General features: G+C 35.2%; 1 protein-coding gene across 2 annotated transcripts; it reads right to left on the bottom strand.

Annotated features, from left to right (window-relative positions):
- Positions 1-406: 406 nt before the first annotated feature.
- On the bottom strand, positions 407-7138 carry LOC130935346 (protein NRT1/ PTR FAMILY 3.1-like). 2 transcript variants are annotated; one of them, XM_057865049.1, is made up of 4 exons: positions 6931-7138; positions 2235-2452; positions 1592-2151; positions 407-1510 (listed from the first exon to the last, which is right to left on the bottom strand). In XM_057865049.1, exons 1-4 carry the CDS (start codon positions 7052-7054, stop codon positions 574-576), a joined length of 1839 nt encoding a protein of 612 aa, XP_057721032.1. In that variant the 5' UTR covers positions 7055-7138; the 3' UTR covers positions 407-573. The 2 variants fall into 2 exon arrangements, with proteins under 2 accessions (XP_057721032.1, XP_057721033.1); XM_057865050.1 differs by lacking the exon at positions 2235-2452 and having other exon boundaries at positions 6931-7104.
- Positions 7139-19437: the final 12299 nt, after the last annotated feature.

Genomic DNA, 19437 nt, shown 5'->3' with positions numbered 1-19437 from the left:
TTCCAATACTATTCATTCTACGGTGTGTTAGGATTTTGTAGCAGACCTTTAAGGTCATTAATTGAGGATTTTGCACAGTTAAGGTTTGAAAGAGATTAAAATCAAATCACATTAAAAGATCAATTTGTCCTCATTATTTTGGATAATTTCACTTTAGTATTTAACGTATACCTCATTCACTTTAACAGTACACGTCAAAAGAACCATTAGGTTTTACATTAGAAACTGACAGAAGGATATAATTAGTCCACCATTAGCTATTCTGAGAGATATAATTGTTACTTTTTTTTCCAGAGGTTAAATAGTCCAAATACAAAATCATTAGAGATCTAATTGTCACTTCATTTTAATAATAATAATAATAATAATAATAATAATAATAATTTAGTATTTTAAGAGAGTAGCTTTTATGTCAAATTATTAAGGTACGTAGTAAAATATGGTAGATAAAACAATATACATGCTCCGACCAAATGCTTCTGTTTTATATATGCTACATATCATTATTCACTAATGCCAGATAACTAACTAACTAATACCATAGACAATAAGATAAACTACTCATTATATCTACTATAAATCTCCATTTTCTTCTCTACCATCTGTTACAACAACAGATGACACATTTTCCTTGGCAAGTTCCAAATCATGATACTCCTTGTTCATTTCACTAGTACTTTCCTGCTCCACAGGCTTGTACGTATAAAACCAAGCACAAATGGAATAGTAAATGAGATTAACAACTTGAATCCCACAAACAAGAAAGTAGTAATTCTCCAATCTACCCCTATTGAGATTCCTATCAGGTAACCAATTTCTCTCTTTACCAGTGTATGCATGAACCAGTGATACCAACAACGTTCCAATGTAATTCCCAATGGCCGAAGTTATGCTATACAAAGCAGTAGCACTACTTCTCATACTTTCAGGCGATTGATCATACAAGAATTCCAAATGTCCAACAGACGAAAAAATTTCAGCTACTCCATGAATTACATACTGCGGCACCAACCAGAAAACACTGATTGGAATCGTGGCTTTGGGATCGTCCAATAAATGGTACTTTGCTGCGGCAGACTTCCTCTTGATTTCGACGAAGGCGGCGATAATAGTTGCCACAATGTTGATGACGAAGCCTACTCCCATTCTCTGCAGGCATGTGATGCCTGCAGGGTTCTTGGTGAACCTGCGGGCGAAGGGAACGAAGAGGCGCTCGTAGAGTATGACGCCGACCATCATGGTTAGGACACTGAATATGGACATGCTGGCAGGGGAGATTTGGAAGGAGGGAGAGAGGTGGCGGTCCATTGATCGAGCTTGTTGGATGACGAAGCTGTGGAGGTGTGATGAGGCTGTTACTTGTAAAATTCCTGCTGCCCATATTGGAAGCATTCTGATGATTGATTTCAGCTCTTCTACTCTGTGGACAGTGGCTAGTTTCCATAACTTTGGTTCTGCGTTTGGGTCTCTGCTATCTTCCTCTGTTACAATTGCAGCCTTGTCCAACCATCTGTAACAATATAAATTCAAGAGTCATCGAGAAAGAATATAGGCTTTTCAACTAACTGAAAATTGATCTAGTATGACTTACTTAAACTGATCAGAGTGTAGAAGAGTTCCTTCTGTGGAAATGCTAGCATCAAGCTCCTTATTTTGGTACAAAAGCTTAGCATCAGAAGGCAAAGGTTGTTTCCTCTTCTTGATAGCAGCCACAACCACTTGTGCCAAACGAATCAAAGGACTGCCCTCTGGCTTGACATGCTTATAGAGAGGGAAGCCAACCACAAATGCAACAACGGATATCATCATTGCAATGGTTGGAATCCCAAGCCCCCAACCCCACCCCATGTTGTCTTGGATGTAAACCACAACTGTCAAAGCACTTAGTGAAGCAAAGCCCATGCTGAAAAAATACCAATTGAACAGGTTCCATTTTCTGGATTCCACACCCTTTTTGGACATGTCAAATTGGTCTCCTGAAAAGGGCACAACACAGGGTCTAATGCCACCTGAGCCAAGAGATGTGAGGAGTAGAGACATGTATAATATCCATAGCTGTGAGGATGTGGCTTCTTGGCAATTCACTTGTTTTGGGCATGGTGGTGGACGAAAATGTGGAAGTATCGCTGATAATGTCATGCTAATCATTCCCTGTATGTCAAACAAAAATGTGCCTAATTAGTTGCAATGCTATTGAATATGTTGTAGAGAGAAGAGAAGGGGCAAAACGAAACCAGTTCATAGATGAGAGAAGCAATAGTAATGGTCCAAAAGCGGCCAGCAAAAGACTCAGCAATGATAGCACCAAGGAGAGGAGTGAAGCTTGATGTTCCAGCAAAGTTTGTGAGTGTGTTGGAGGCTGCTACCAATGGCATGTTCATCACTTGTGTCAGGTAACTTATCAAGTTGCCAGAGAATCCAGCCACCGCAAATCTATCACACACTTCATTTGCTGCAAACATATTTGCATATCACCCACCATCTCCATATAATTTAATTTTACATATAGAAGGAGGCTTCTATAAAATGTATGTAATTGCTATCTATCGTACATAGATATAGATAGGGTAAACACCTCATATTCAATATTAATCAAGTTTTGTAAGATTTTGTTTTCCATTTCTATCGTTGAATTATTTTTGTAGAATTTAAACTATTTCGAACATCTAAGTTAAAAGGTTAAGATATTCTACTATATATTCTGATAAATCTTATATATATTGGTTATGTTTTATTCCTTTTTTTCCTGCTGATTTTGTTTAGTTAAACTTTTAAGAGTTGTCTATATAGAGCAACATTAATCATCGTTTACAACTATTGAACTAACACTTCGTGCACTAATGGGACACGTGTGGAAATATGCCTATTTCTTGGTATAGATATAATTATCTCTCCAAAAATATACTTAGCTATTGATTTTGGGACAATTGTGCAATATACCTAATTGTTGGTGATATAGATATAATAATGATCTCTCCAAAAATATACTTAGCTATTGATTGTTGCATTGAGATGTTGTAGTTGTCAAATTAACACAATATACAATATTTAAAAAAAGTAATTGTATCATATTTATCATTGATATAACATGGAGTCAAGTAAGACAATGAAACATGTTACTTCCACCCGTTTGGGCTTGACTCACATCTAAGTTTGTAGGTTATATGAATTGATTCGGTTATTTTTTTTGTTCATCAACCTCAATTTTCAAGCTCGAGTCGTTTATGCCAAATTCGACAGATTATACAAGTTGACTCGTTTGTATTTTATTTATCATCTTTTTTTAAAAAAAATTGGATAAAAAATCCATTTCTAAACTAAAAAAAATTGACAAAAAATATTACTTTTTGGCCAAAATCTTTAAACGACTGAATTTTTTCAATGTGGGTGAGTCAGATCTTCAAATTAAATTAAAAGAAATATTAGAAAATATTGATTTTATTTTTAGAAAATGCAATCAAACAAATTAAACAAACCACTTGTTTAATTTTCAGGTTAATCCGTTTAATCAACTATTTTTTTTAAATTAATCGATCTCAGTCCATTTAGTTCGAAATTTTAATAAACCTAATTTTAAAGACAAAAATCTATCTATTTAACAAATAAATGAATTAGTTCAATGAATTTAACCAATTTTAACGGATCTATACTCAGTAAATATATATCTTACTTAGTAGTTAAATCTAAGAGTCAATATATATAGTATTTCATGTATTAATATACGTTTGAAATTTTTTATTTTTAGTTTGTAGATATAATTCTACAACAAGCAGCCATGTATACGCAACAACTTTTTGCAACTCTGTTCGGTTTTGAAAATTATTCTTTATTAGTCTAGCTAAAATATCTATAAGACAGAGTTCTAGAGAAATTAAATCAGGTATTAAACTATATGCAACTAGGGGAAGAAATATCATCCGTGACTATACAAGTATGATTCGATCTTATGTAGAGCATGTGAACTGTTTTCCATTTTTTGCTTTCTATTTAAATAGCTTTATGAATTAATATGTTACTATTTCTTTGTAGATTATTGATCATTTGTCCTATGTTTTGTTTATCGCTTATCCATAAATGGACAATACCTACAGGTATTATAGACGAATCAATTACAGCACATTTGCACGTGAAAATTGTAGAGTCTAGTTTCAGTGTTTCACCTTCACTTGATTATTGAAAATTTATTTAAAAATATAAAACTAAACTTTTTAAATACAGGTGGACGGACGGTTAGGTGATATATACGTATCGAAGAAAAAATAAGTATCATTAAATACATACAAATTAAAATTAAATAAATTTTTTTATAATTAATGACAATAAGGTTTGGAACCATAATCATAAAAAGGATTAAACTTTTATGGAGTAGGACCCCATGGAGTTAAAGAAATATATAATTAGAGAAATTTTTCATCTTTTATACGACTAATCATATTCTCTTAAAATTATTCTGATTTCCATCACTTTTGTTAGTAGGAATATGAATAAAAATTAACTAATGTCATTATTAACTTTTGAAAAAATTTATTTTCAAGAAATAAAACTCTCAAAAGTGTATAGTTATTTAAAAAATTAAAAATAGCCACTATTAGAGAATTGAGTAATATAAATAAATATAAAAAGTTAAAAATATTTATATTTTATAGCTTATAAGAACCTAAAATAAAAGAAAATAGTGTGGTTACTTTCATGTAGATATTTTTATGTAAAAATATATAGTATTACGAATTATTAGATAGTTCAATCAAATATATTTAATTAAATATATGAACTCATGTAATGATTTATAATGCTATCCTCACATAAAGACATTTTAATGGAAGTGACAAAAAAATAAATAAATAAATAAATAAATAAAAGAAAAATTATTGGTATGAATTGAAAATTATTGATGGTGGACGAATGACAATAATGCAAAGGTAGGTGGTTTTATCCTTTTCACACCAGAATTCTGTTTCTTGTGCCCTTTCATACATTGCCTCAATTACTTAAATTTGAGGGTACCATGTTCATGGCTTTATTCGTACATACACATACCATTTAGATGTAACGGCGTTCATATACGAAACAAATTAACGCCTAACTATTGTCACGTCAACCCGTCTGTTACTCTAGTCTACTTATTAATAACACGTTAATAATCAGAGTTTTGATAACCAGTGTTTTAACTTTTAAAGACACTAATCAAGAATAGAAATTTGGGTTTTGCTAACAATTGTACTTATAAGACTTAATTTGTTAAGTTGATTTTTATGAAATTAATTTTGATGTTTAGTGTATTCAATAAACAAGAATAATTTATGAATAATTAATACATTATCAATTTATCAAAATTAAGCTTTATTTTTATTAAAGAATGTTAGGGTCATATTTTTAATATAAAAATATAAAAAATTAATTAATGTTAGTTTGAAAACAAGACAAAAATAATAAAAGTATTGATTAGCTAAAGTTTCTCTTATTTTAACGGTCTTATGTACTTATTAACTAATTTTTACAATTTTTGTATATTTCTATTTTTAATCTTTAGTTAGTATTCTCATCAAAATCCAAAATGGTGGATAACAGATACTCTTTTGATATACACTTGTTAATGTTACTATTAAAGTAAGTTCTTAATATTTTTAATATTTAACAAATACATTAAAATGTTAAATTTTTGTAGCTTATCAATTAAATTTTTATTGGGAGCTACTTTCGTAAAAACGTTTAAAATATCTTTTTTTAAAATATTTTTTAATAATTAAAATTTAACACATATAATCGATTAAATCGTGTTATTTTTATTAAAATTAGGCCAAACAAATTAATTTGACTAAAAAATAGTAAATCAAATTTTGAATCGGTCTAAATTATTATTATTTTTTTATAAAAAATTACAACAATACTCCTATTGTAAAAAATGACTAAAATACTTTTATTATATATATTAATTTTAAAAATCCTAAATTCTAAATAGGATTAGAATTTAGAGTTTTCAAAATATATATATAATAAAGATATTTTAGTTATTTTTTATAATAGGGATATTGTAATTATTTTTTATAAAAAATATTAATTTAGACCGATTCAAAATTTAATTTATTAATTTTTTGGTTAAACTAATTTATCCAATCTAATTTTAATAAAAATAACACAATTTAATTAATTATATATATTAAATTTTAATTTTTAAAAAATATCTTAAAAAAATATTTTTTGATATTTTTATCTAACTGACTCCATTTTTATTTTTAAAACATTAATAAGTACCCTAACTCTTAGTGATTTACATTTTTGTTGGATGGAGGGAGTAAATCGAGGGACAATGAATCAATGATACATACACTAAATAGACATTAACAACAAGGACAAAACTAAGAGAAGTTTTTACATTGTCTTATAACTTAAATATAAGACAAGATACATTTACAATTCATAGATTCCATCAACGTAACTGTAGTAGTTCTTTGAACTTACGTTTATAAAGAATTTCTTCAAATTAATTAATCAAAAAATTTTTAAAATAATGTATGCAAAGCATATAGGGAGTGGAGTACTAGACTCAGTAATTATCTACCAGCCCATAGAAAATATGCTTCACCGGAATACTGGATTAAGTTACTTTTTTTTTTTTTAACTATTCTCAATTTCTCATATAAGGTTCGCTGGAGGTAAAACTGAAGCGAAAGATTTGTAAACTTAATATTAAAGTTTTACACTATACCAAAAGAACAATATTAAAGTTTTAAAATGTTATAAACAATATATAACAGAGGAACTATGACTGAAAGTGCAGAAAGGCAAGAGAAAACAGAGGAAATGGATGAGAAGAAGGTGAAGAATCAGAGAAGAATATACCATTGAAACTAATTAAAGGAAAGGAATCTGAAGAAGTTACTAAATTAAAAGCTATTATATATAGTTAGTGAGTGATGAGTGAGTGCTAACCAAGGATGAAAGGTAAAGTTCTTATGCCTCCTTGACGGCACTGCTTCCTCTTCATATTTTTGTTTCTTTCTTCTTCTGCAACGCTTTCTCCATTGCCCTTTGTAACATTCTTCTCTATCTCCATATGCTACTCTCTCTCACTCTCTCTCTCTCTCTCTCTTGTTTCCCTACAACTTAATCACATTATCTGTTTCCAGTCCCGCTCTGTGCAAATATTTATAGAGGGGAATGTCTGGAACGCAATATAAAAACTATTTAATTTATGTTTAATTTTTAGGCTAATACATTTCAAGAAAAGAATAGAGTATATTGCTCTCAGAAAATATGGTGAGGTAATAAATAAAATATTACATTATGGGTGTTAATATTTTTGTTTATCTTTTTGTAAGGAAAATATGATTAACATGATTATCAAGTTATTCTTTTAAACTTTATCCATTCATATAAAATATAATAAAATAAAAAGTTCAGATTTATCTAGTAAATAAAAGATAAGCCTTAATGAATTTAAATACAAATAAAATGAATTGAATTATAAGCGAAGCCAGTCCAGAAAACTTCTTAATAAATAATTAGTCATTTATCTACCATAGCATCAAATCGGTGCAACATGGTAAAAATGGTTCGAGCCGGATTTTGACTTCGACAAATTTAATTTATGTTGTAAATAGATGATCTAAGTTTAGATTTATTAATTTTATAGGTATTTTTTTAGGTTTAAGTTTGGCTTGTTTAAAAGTTTGATAAATTCGTAAATTTATTTAAAAAATGTATTTTGTAAATTATATAAATTAACGATAAATATATTAATCATAATTTGTAAAGCACAATTTATTTATATATCAATGGTTAGTCACATATTATAATTTATATTTATAATTCATAATCATAAACATTTTTAAAAAAAAAATATAATATTGACTAATCTTAATTATTGATTTTTTTTTGTTTGTTTTATGTTTAATACGAGTGAATAATTAAAAATCTAAATTAAAAATAAGTTATTTTACAAACTTTTTAACTAATAGGTATTTTAAAAAATTAAAGCTTGGTTCATTTAATAAAATGAGCTGAGTCAAGTCGAGCGAGTTCCCATCAAGTAACTTAACCCACTTTTACATGTTTTCACCTGTAAAAGTGGACGAAACTATCCTATTTAATTGATTCATTTTATAAATATTCTCTGATTGATTTATTTTATAAATAAAATATTTAATTTATTACATTTCAATTTTTAAAATAAATCAGACAATTAATTTTTATTAAATTGATTACAAATGAAAGAATCGATTAAAAAGTTTTTATTAAAATGTTATCTTCTTAAGTTTTTCTCTAAAATCTACCTCTATTTCTATTATTGATTTTTGTTGGATATCATTTACATCGTTAGTTCTTTCTTTCTTTAAATAAAAAGGTAAATTTATATTATGATTTTTCAATTATATATTGTAATTAATTCTTTCATTAAATAGATTTATAAAGACAACTAATTCAAATATTTGCACTAAAATTTTTTACATGTTATTAAATTTTCTTCTCAATTTTACTTATTAAGTTTAAAGGTTCTTAATGCTCTAGAGAAGGAGAGTTAAATCTATGGTCTTCTTTAAACTTGAGTAACAAAGCCTCAAACTAGAATTTATAACTTAGTTTCTGTTTGGTCTGTGTATTAGATTATGCTGGAGATAATGTTATTTTGTTTCATGAATTGTGAAAAACAGAATCAGAGCTGAAAAGAAGAAGATGACTGATGAGTCCATATTTTTTGATATATTTTGGCTTGATTTGAATGGATTCGAGCATATGAACTCACACTTAAGCACCAAAATAGCATACTTTTGTGTTTGATTCCTAATTCGATCCTAAATATGAAAACATGCAATTTTGTGCTTTAATAAAGCAAATTAATCCCACTTTTATGTCATTCGATGCCGTGATATGGTTTGTGAGTGATTTCAGGCCTTGAAGGCAAGAATGGATGGGCAAAAGTGGAAGAAAGCATGTACAAAGGAGAAAACATGAAGAAAACAAGGAAAAACACACACAGTGTGCGTGCGCACAACCTTGCGTGCGTGCGCACAAGCGAGTATTTCTATGTGTGCGTATGCACAGGTTAATTTTCAGCCAAGTGTGCGGACGCACACATCTGTGCATCTGCACAGGTCCCTGCATGTGATTGCATTAATGAAACATGTGCTCCACGTATTTTGGGGGCTTTTGGCCCATTTTGGAAGGCTGAATTGCTGATTAAAGTGCTATATAAGGGGAGAATCAACACATATGAAGGGAGCTCACTTTACATGAGGTTTTAGTTTAGTTCTCTTAGTATTAGGAAGCTTCCATAGGAGTAGGAGTAGGAGAAGTGTAGCATTGCTCTCTTAGGGTTTATGCAATTTCAATTGTAGCATTTTATAGCAGGCTTTAATTTTGAATATTGATCGACTCTTTTGTAAGTACTCTTAATTTCCTCTTTAATCACATTGTCTTTATTTTCATTTTCTTTTAGTTCAAGTGCTTTGTTTATAGTTGCAATTTTGAGTTCTTGAAGTTTTGATTGATGAATTTACTATTTCATGCTTCCTGTATGTTTGATTGCTTGTTTATCGTTGATATTGTTAATAGTTGGGTATAGTTTTATAATTTTCCTTGCAATTTTCCATACTTTACTTTTATGCATACAAGGTGTTTGTGAAAATACCAACTTTAGATTTTGAGTAGATTTTTACACCTTAACTTGTGGTTTGAGTTCCTAGGATACTAGAGTCATAATGTCCGACATTTAGTGGTAATTATTGGGTAGTTAGTTGACTCCTGTTTCCATTGACGCTAGCCTTTTATCAACTAGTTTGGTGAGTTGGCTAGGACTTATAGATTAAAGTCAATTATGCTTGCTTGACTTACTCCTCGATGGTTGGGGTTAACTAGGCGAGACTAACTCATGATAATTACCATAGTTGTGGTTATGGCAATGATAGGATTCCTTAGATCCTCATTCCTAAGTCAAGGTCTCTTTTATGCAATAATTCACAATTTTTCTCATTTCTTAGTTCTTTGATTTTTTAGTTCTTTTAATCTTCAATTTCTTGCTTGAAAACCCCTTTTTGTATTAACAACCAAGGAAGTAACACTTTAATTGAGTCCTAGGGAGAACGACCCGGGAGTCTAAATACTCTCGGTTTATATTGTGTTTTGAAATTGACATTTGATTAAGAGAGTTCATTGTTGGTTTAGACTATACTATCAACAAATTGATTCTTGCTTTTGATCGATTCAAAACCAGCAAAAGCTCTCTTACCAAATTTGGCGCCGTTGCCGGGGACGCAATTGGTGTTATATCTTAGGTTGTTGTAAATATATTGATAGTGGAAATCTCTAACTTTTTGGGTATTTGTTTGTTTTTGCTAATTTATAGGTGTTTGTTTTCTTGTTTTGTTGATGTCTTTAGTTTTCGTTTTCTATTTTCTCTATGAGCTATCACCCTTGTTGCTTGGAGCTTGGTTGTGAGTATTTTGTAGGGCATGATGAATTCAAATTGGGATTGCTTCATGGCGTGGGAGAATCAATTTAGGGAGGAACCAATTGTGTATGAGCAACACTCATGGCAAACACCTCCTTCATACTACAATGAGCTACACTCTCCCCTATATGAATATCAACTCCAAGGATATGAAGAATACCCTATATGCAAACCTCAACCACCAAACCTTCAAGCACCACACAATACACCTCCATAGAACCAAAATATCTATACACCTTGTTACCAACCATATGAACCACCACATCCTTACACACCGCCTTAATATCCCCACCCACGAGACATACCTCCGACATACACAACCTTTTTCCCTACTTTTGAACCTTCTCTTTCACCTCAAGGTGACGTTTTCCAACCCTTGCCCCAAGAAGAACAAGACCTTCAAGTATTCTTCCAAGAGCAAGAAGGGATCCGAAAGAAGTAAGGAGAGTTCATAGACACCATAGCCGACGTAGTGAACCACTTAACCTTGCTACACTCAAGTAATCAAGACACCCCCCTTGAGGGATGTGGAGGATCGATGGAAGAGTGTAGCGAGGGGGAAAACTTGGAGCCTCAAGGAGAAGAAGAGGAGCCAAGGATTGAGCGAAAAGAGGAGGAAGGTAGGACTAGTGAACCGGAAGAGGTAAACGGAGAATTGAGGGAGTTTGATCAAGAAGTGGATTGCATCATCAATGATTTTTTGTCCACCTTGGTCAACCCCCTCAATGATCTCGAGGAGCCTTCCACTTTGGAGTTTGAGAGAGAAGGGGAAGAGCTAGAAAAGAGTGATGAGGAAGAGGCGATCATACAAGAAGTGAGGGCATACATGCAAGAGCTTGATAGGATAACTCCACCCCAGGGACAAATTAAGTGGGTAACAATTTCTTCAATGAGCTTCATAGGCCCACATCAATTTGCTCTCTTGGAAACGGACTATCAACTTAGGGTACTTCTTAGAGTGCTAAATGGTGAAGGGTTGGGTGTTGGTTCTCAAAGGAATCCAAGGAACAAGTGGTGCAAGGTCCAATTTGGAGAAGTCCAATATTCAATTGGGTGCTTAAAAGGTGTTTGGAAAGGTTGTTCATCCAATGGCACAAGTGAAGGTTAACAAGAGGATGATAGAGAAACCAAAGTGTAGGATCTGGGCATACATGTCTACAATCAACAATTTTAGATCCCAAATTCTTGCTTAAGGTTGCTTAGGAGCTTAATGTACTTCGTTTGGGATCTCGGAGGATTCTTGAGGAACAAGCACGGGTGGCAACTCAAGGATGAGTGGAAGCATAAACCACCATGACACTAGCTTCACTCAAAAGTCCAACTTGAGGACTTAAAACCAAAGTGCTCGGTGGGAGACACCCCACCATGGTAATATCTTTCTAGCTTTCTCTCTTTTGGTTTTTGTTTCATGAATAATTGGTTAGTTTGCTTGGTTGGTTAGATTTATTTTGATGGTTGTTAGGTAATTTTAGTGAAATAATGTGTTTTTGGGAGTTTTATGATGATTTGGGACTTGAAAACCTGTTTTGGATGTCAATTTTGATGCCTTGGAGGCATAATTTTTGTTACAGGAACAGAGACCTGTGTGTGCGCACAGCCTTGTGCGTCCGCACAGGCCCCCTATTTTACAGTTCCCGTGCGTACGCACAGCGGCGTGCGCACGCACACCCTTAAACACCCCCTCTGTTCCCATCACGCGCACAGGCTATGGGTGGGAACACTACCCTTCTCATTCCATGCATCTGCACACCATGCGTGCAGCCGCACACATTTTCTCCTTTTGAAAAAAAACAACACGTGCGAGCGCACACCCTTTGTGCGCCCGCGCAGCCTGAACAAGCCCCTCTAGTCACAGCGACCACACCTCTTGTGCGATTGCACGCCACCCCTTTTCTCCTTCTGTGCGAGCGCACACCCCGTTGTGCGCCCGCACAGGTCGCGTTATATCTTCTGCTCGCAGCGTCCGCACGACCCTGTGCGCGCGCATACCTCTCTCTTTCTCCTTGTGTGCGTCCGCATATGACCTTGTGCGTTTGCATAGGCCCCTTTTCGAACGTTAATTCGAAAAGAAAGGGGACTCGCGCTTCAGTTTCCTCCCACCACCCGAACCCTTTTCTTTTCTTCTCTCTTAACCCACCCACCTCACTCTCAACCACCACCTCCTTCTTCTGCGGCTGAACACGGCTGGCAACCACCACGCCGCCGTCGCCCCTCTCTCTTTCTCTCTTCCTTTTCTTTCCCTTCTCTCATCTACATTTCGCCCTCCTTCTCCCTCTGTCCCTGTCTTTGCCTCCACGCCAGCGCCCAGCCCTAGCCGCGCCCTTCTAGCTCCGGCGACACCAACAGCAGCGGTGGACTCCTGTGCTGCTGCGCCCCTCTTTGTCTCGCCCTCACCTTCCTTCAATCCTTCTTCTTCTGCATTCCAGGTTCACACCCTGTTTCCCCTGCCCTGTTTCCTTCCTTTTCTATTTCATGTTATTGCTTTTTTTTACTTCTGATTTTTTATTTTGCTTTAATTATTAGGTGGCTATAGGCTAGATAACTTGTGATTTCTGGATTGAATATATGTGATGCTGGTTGTCTGTTATTGAATGTTGCTGAGACTGATGATGTTGTTGTGCCTGAGATTAAATGCTATTGCTTCTTCCTGCACTTTGAATGATGCAATATATATATTGAACTGTGATGACTGCTCATGATTTCTGCACATATTATGCTTGTTGAAATGTCTAAATGAATTTTTTGTCTGATTTCTTTGTCTGATCAGTAGAAGAGCTAGGATTTTGCTTTCATTTGGCATTTTATTTTCATATAGTGCAATTCTCTGTTGGCTCTGAATGCTGCCTAAGATGGTTTAGTAATGCACTTTGCGAATTTCTTTTTCTGAAACATCAATCTGAACTTTGTTTTGCCTTGTGATTATCTTGTTTGATGTCAAGTTTGCTGTGCATATCATCATTTGACAATAAACCTTCCAACTATGCACTTATGATTTTGTTCTCGAGACCAAATTGGATTGAATTTGATAGTACTGATTATTCTATTTGGTACCTGTAAGTGCATAGCATGCTGATTCACTGCACTATATGTTAACTGCCCATTCCTTTTCGCTCACACACCAAACTAGCATTAAACTTCCAATTTTGAAATCTGTTTGGTGCTTTTTGTAGCAGTACATATAGTGTAGTTTTGTGAATTGATCAAATGCTATTCATGCATTTTTGACATATACATAGCACTTGTTCCTTTATGTTTTTGAGCAATGCCATCTATTTTTCAATGGAGTATTGCTTTGGATGAGAAGTTGTGTGTATGTGCTTATTAGTTATCTTTTCAACATGAATAGGTACATGCTTTCAATGCGACCTTGATTATTGCTCTTTATGCCAAGTTTTGCAAACCTTCCAATTTCTAATGCAAAATTGCGATAATCAATGTCTCTTAATTCAATTCACTTGCATTAATACACCTAAGTCATGTATATGCTTTCATTGTTTGTTCGCTCATTCATTTGCTACGTAGGTTGCTTGATTTGCGAAAACACATTTCCTTTTTGACCATTTCACTGTTGCATACATGTTTTTCCCTTGATTTAGTATATGTTTACCTCACTAGCTCTTAATTAATTATTTGATTATCTCCTCTGAATTCTGTGACTTTTATCTGTTCTCCTGAGTTGTATTATGTTTTTCCTTCTTCAGGATGACTCGCAAGGGGAAGGAAAAAGCCAACCCTTTGACTCGTCCTCCTCCTGTTCCCCCAAGTGACCAACCAGACACGTTTATTAACTCTGAAGCCCAAGAGCAATATAAGAAATTAGAAAAAAGTGTCTTTTATTATGAGAGAAAGCTAAACCTGCCTGAGAAATATGCGGATGCGATCCTTAACAGACTTGATTTTTATCATTGGAGATTCGTAAAATCTGACCCGGTAGAAGTAAATGAACACCAGGTTAAGAAATTTTACGCAAATCTCCTAAAAAGGGATGCCAAAACTATTTTTCTCAGAGGTGTCACTCTGGACACCTCTAATACTGCTTTAGAGGCCCTCTTAGATATTCTGCATATTCCTCCAGCTCGCGACGCTTACACTCAAGTAATGAGGGACGTCTCAACGGGCAAGATTTCTTTGGATGTGATTCTGGAAAAGATAAGCCAGCCTGAAACTAGATGGGAGTACAGTAAAGGGGACAATGCGGTTTCGTTGAGCATTGCGTGCACTGACCTCAACCCAGAGGCAAGGATCTGGCAGCAGATCATCGCTGACTACATTCTTCCGAGTACGCATACCATGCATATCAGAGTCCAGGTGGCAGTGTTACTATGGGCTATTCTGGAGGGGAAGAGAATCTCTGTTCTTCCCCTTATCAGAAAGTCAATGATGAAGGTGAACCAACAGCTGAAATTCAACGTTCTCTTTCCATCATTGATCACCAGATTTACAGCCTTATCTGGTGTAGAGAGACGTCCAACAGACCAGACGTCTGTCTACAATAGTAAGCAGCCTTTTCTGCCATACGGAGACTACGAAGGACCGCCTCTGAAGAAGAGAAAGACCTCTGAGCCCACATCAACAGGAGTAGAGCCTTCAGCACCTCCTTTAGCACCCGCACCCGTACCCCGATTCCAGACGCCTTATGAGTTGGGTATGCAGATCTTGCAAACTCTGCACCGCATTGAGCACCGCAATGCTCGCCGCTTCCACTGGATAGTGGCAAAGTTTGATGGTCGTGACCCTGGGCCACTTCCTCCAGATGCATCAGAGCCTGAGGCCGAGGAGCTTGCATCTGAGGAGCTAGCAGCTGAAGCTAGCCAGGCAATCCAAACACCTGAGTGGAGACCTGAGGAGTATAGAGCTGAGGAGCCTAGAGTCGAGAAGTCGGCAGTTGTAGCCGAGCGGAGAGCTGAGATACCATCAGAGCCAGCTGGCCACGCAGTTGAGCAGCCGAGATCTGGGACCTCTACACAGCCATCTAACGCCATCATTGTGTACCAGCATCATCACCACCCACCACCATCTAACGGTGGAGCTTTGGTGCACAAAAATTACACTCACACTATGTAATTCTGTACAACTAACCAGCAAGTGCACTGGGTCGTCCAAGTAATACCTTACGTGAGTAAGGGTCGATTCCACGGAGATTGCCAGCTTGAAGCAAGCTATGGTTATCTTATTATTCTTAGTCAGGATACCAATAGGGTTCTTTAGTTTCAATTGTAAAAAGTGATAGAGCATGAAATGAGTATTTGTTACGCAGTAATGGAGAATGTGTTGGAGTTTTGGAGATGCTTTGTCTTCTGAATCTCTGCTTTCCTACTGTCATCTTCTTCACGCATGCAAAGTTCCTTATATGGAAAGTTGTGTGTTGGTGGATCACCATTGTCAATGACTACCATCCGTCCTCTCAATTAAAATGGTTCAGGTGTGCTGTCACCGCACGGCTAATCATCTGTCGATTGTCACTCATGCTAGAATAGGATCTATTGATCCTTTTGCGTCTGTCACTACACCCAACCCTTGTGAGTTTGAAGCTCGTCACAGTCATTCAATTCTTGAATCCTACTCGAAATATCACAGACAAGGTTTAGACTTTCCAGATTCTCAAGAATGCTGCCAATGGATTCTAGCTTATACCACAAAGATTCTGATTAAGGAATCCAAGAGATACTCATTCAATCGAAGGTAGAACGGAAATGGTTGTCAGGCACACGTTCATAGAGTGAGTATGGTGATGAGTGTCACGGATCATCACATTCATCATGGTTAAGTACGAATAAATATCTTAGATAGAAACAAGCGTGTTTGAATGGAAAACAGAAGTACTTGCATTAGTTCATCGAGACGCAACAGAGCTCCTCACCCCCAACAATGGAGTTTAGAGACTCATGCCATCAAAGAGTACAAAGTTCAGATCTAAAATGTCATGAGGTACAAAATAAATCTCTAAAAGTTGTTTAAATACTAAACTAGTAACCTAGGTTGACAAAAAAATGAGTAAACTGAGATAGATAGTGCAGAAATCCACTTCTGGGGGCCACTTGGTGTGTGATGGGGCTAAGACTTGATCTTTTCACGTGCCTGGGCTGTTTCTGGAGTTAAATGTTAGGTTGTAACCTATTTTGGGCATTTAACTCCAATTTGCAACCTGTTTCTGGCGTTTAACACCAGAATGGAACATGGAACTGGCGTTAAATGCCAATTTACGTCATTTATCTTCGAGCAAGGTATGGACTATTATATGTTGCTCGAAAGCCCTGGATGTCTACTTTCCAACCCAATTGAGAGCTCACCAATTGGACTCTTGTAGCTCCAAAAAATCCATTCCGAGTGTAGGGAGGTCAGAATCCAACAACATCAGCAGTCCTTTTTCAACCTGAATCAGATTTTTGCTCAGCTCCCTCAATTTCAGCCAGAAAATACCTGAAATCACAGAAAAACACACAAACTCATAGTAAAGTCCAGAAATATGAATTTTGCCTAAAAACTAATAAAAATATACTAAAAACTAACTAAAACATACTAAAAACTACATGAAATTACCCCCAAAAAGCTTATAAAATATCTGCTCATCACAACACCAAACTTAAACTGTTGCTTGTCCCCAAGCAACTAGATAAATAAAATAGGATAAAAAAAATCAAGAAGCAATAATATCTCAGAGTTTTAAGTGAAGCTCAGATTCTAATTAGATTAGCGGGACTAGTAGCTTTTTGCTTCTGAACAGTTTTGGCATCTCACTTTATCCTTTGAAATTCAGAATGATTGGCATCCATAGGAACTCAGAATTCAGATAGTATTATTGATTCTCCTAGTTTAGTATGTTGATTCTTGAACACAGCTACTTTATGAGTCTTGGCCGTGGCCCTAAGCACTTTGTTTTCCAGTATTACCACCGGATACATAAATGCCACAGACACATAACTGGGTGAACCTTTTCAGATTGTGACTTAGCTTTGCTAGAGTCCCCAATTAGAGGTGTCCAGAGTTCTTAAGCACACGCTTTTGCTTTTGATCACGACTTTAACCACTCAGTCTCAAGATTTTCACTTAGACCTGCATGCCACAAGCACATGGTTAGGGACAGCTTGATTTAGCCGCTTAGGCCTAGATTTATTTCCTTGGGCCCTCCTATCCATTAATGCTAAAAGCCTTGGATCCTTTTACCATTGCTTTTTGGTTTAAAAGGCTATTGGCTTTTTCTACTGCTCCTTCTCTCTTTTTTTCACTGCTTTTTCTTGCTTCAATAATCAATTTCATGATTTTTCAGATCATCAATAACATTTCTCTTGTTCATCATTCTTTCAAGAGCCAACAAGTTTAACATTCATAAAATTCAATATAAAAAATATGCATTGTTCAGGCATTCATTCAGAAGACAAAAAGTTTTGCCACCACATATAAATAATTAGAATTTTCCTTATTAAAAACTCGAAAAAATATTGCCTCCTTATTCTAAAAATCTGCTATTTTATTCATGTTTGATGATGATGAAAAAAATAAATTATAGCTTAATTGGAGATAAAATCAAAATAGGGATACTAATTACTACTACTCATATATAACTTCTAAGGTAAATTCCTAATAAGAACAATTATCACAGAGTTAAGGCAAAGATTAGGACTCAACAATCTTTATTTTGGGAGGTGGATGCTCCTTTAGTCTGTGGGGTGCTTGGCCCTTCAAGAGATAGCTTCTAACGCTTCAGTTGCTTCAGTTCATGCCCTTGCTCTTCTTGTTCCCTAAGCAGTTTGCAAAGCATGCTACTTTGATTTTGCTGTTCTTCCTTTAGTTAGTCCATAGCTTCTTGTAACTTGGTGACAGATGCTTCAAGACGCTCCCAGTATTCAATTTGAGGGATTTCTGGGAGGAACTCCTGTGCTTTCCTCTTGATGGAGTCGTCCTGCACTTGTTGTCCTTCCATTGACTTTTTGGTGATTCGTTGCTCAGCTGAGATATACTCATTTACTCCCATCTTTACCCCATCATCTTTACATAGCATAGAGATTAAGCTTGGATAAGCCAATTTGGCATCTTTAGAGTTTTTATTTGTAATTGTGTAACGTTTACAAGAGATCAGCTGATGAACTTTCACTTCTTTTTCCAACATAATGCAATGGATCATTACTGCTCTTTTGATGGTGACTTCAAAGCAGTTGCTAGTGGGTAGTATAGAATGCCCAATAAAGTCCAGCCAGTCTCTGGCGACTGGTTTGAAATCTCCTCTCTTGAGTTGATTTGGGACACCCTTTGGGTTCGTTGTCCACTTTGTTCCAGGGAGGCATATGTCCTCTAGAATTTCGTCCAAACCCTTATTTGTTCTCATCATTCTCCTATTAAAGGAGTCTGGGTCATCTTTCAGCTGAGGTAGCTTGAAGATCTCCCTGATTTTGTCAGGGTGGAGGTGAACAATCATCCCTCTGACTAAAATTCGATAGTCATAGAAGACGGTTTCAGCTATTCTCTGCCTGTTTGTTTGCCACAGATTAGAGTAGAATTTCTGAACAATGTTTCTTCCCACCTTTGTTTCAAGATTAGCTAGGATTTTCCAGCTCCTGTTTCGAATTTGCTCTTGGATCTCCGGATATTCGTTTTCTTTCAGATCGAATTTAACTTCCGGGATCACTGACCTTTGACCCATTATTTTGTAGTAATGGTCTGAATGTTCTTTGGTTAAGAACTTCCCTTGATTCCAAAGTGGTTTTAGAATATTCTCTTTCTTGCCTCTTGGAATGGTTTGTTTTCCCTTAGGAGCCATGATCTTAGTGGGTATTGGTTTAGTGATCACGGATAAACACACCAAATTTAGAGGTTCGCTTGTCCTCAAGCAAAAGAAAGGAAAGGAGAGGGATAGAGGGAGAGCCAAGTTCGAATTGTGGAGGAGAAGAGGGAGCCGAACATTGATTTAAAAGGAAGGGGGTGGGTTTTCGAAATTTTTTGAAAAACATAGGATAGAAGATATGATTTGTAAAAGATAAGTATGATAGGAAAAA

This window comes from Arachis stenosperma, chromosome 6 (assembly GCF_014773155.1).
Source record: "Arachis stenosperma cultivar V10309 chromosome 6, arast.V10309.gnm1.PFL2, whole genome shotgun sequence".
NCBI classification, from domain to species: Eukaryota; Viridiplantae; Streptophyta; class Magnoliopsida; order Fabales; family Fabaceae; genus Arachis; species Arachis stenosperma.
The sequence above is the reverse complement of the archived record's forward strand: the minus strand, read 5'-3'. Positions and strand labels throughout refer to the sequence as shown.

Coding starts and splice junctions, on each gene's coding strand:
- LOC130935346 (XM_057865049.1), bottom strand. CDS start 7,054: ATGGAGATAGAGAAGAATGTTACAAAGGGCAATGGAGAAAGCGTTGCA. Junction 2,453..6,930: donor AACTTTACCTTTCATCCTTG/GTTAGCACTCAC, acceptor ATATGTTTGCAG/CAAATGAAGTGTGTGATAGA. Junction 1,511..1,591: donor CTACACTCTGATCAGTTTAA/GTAAGTCATACT, acceptor ATATTGTTACAG/ATGGTTGGACAAGGCTGCAA.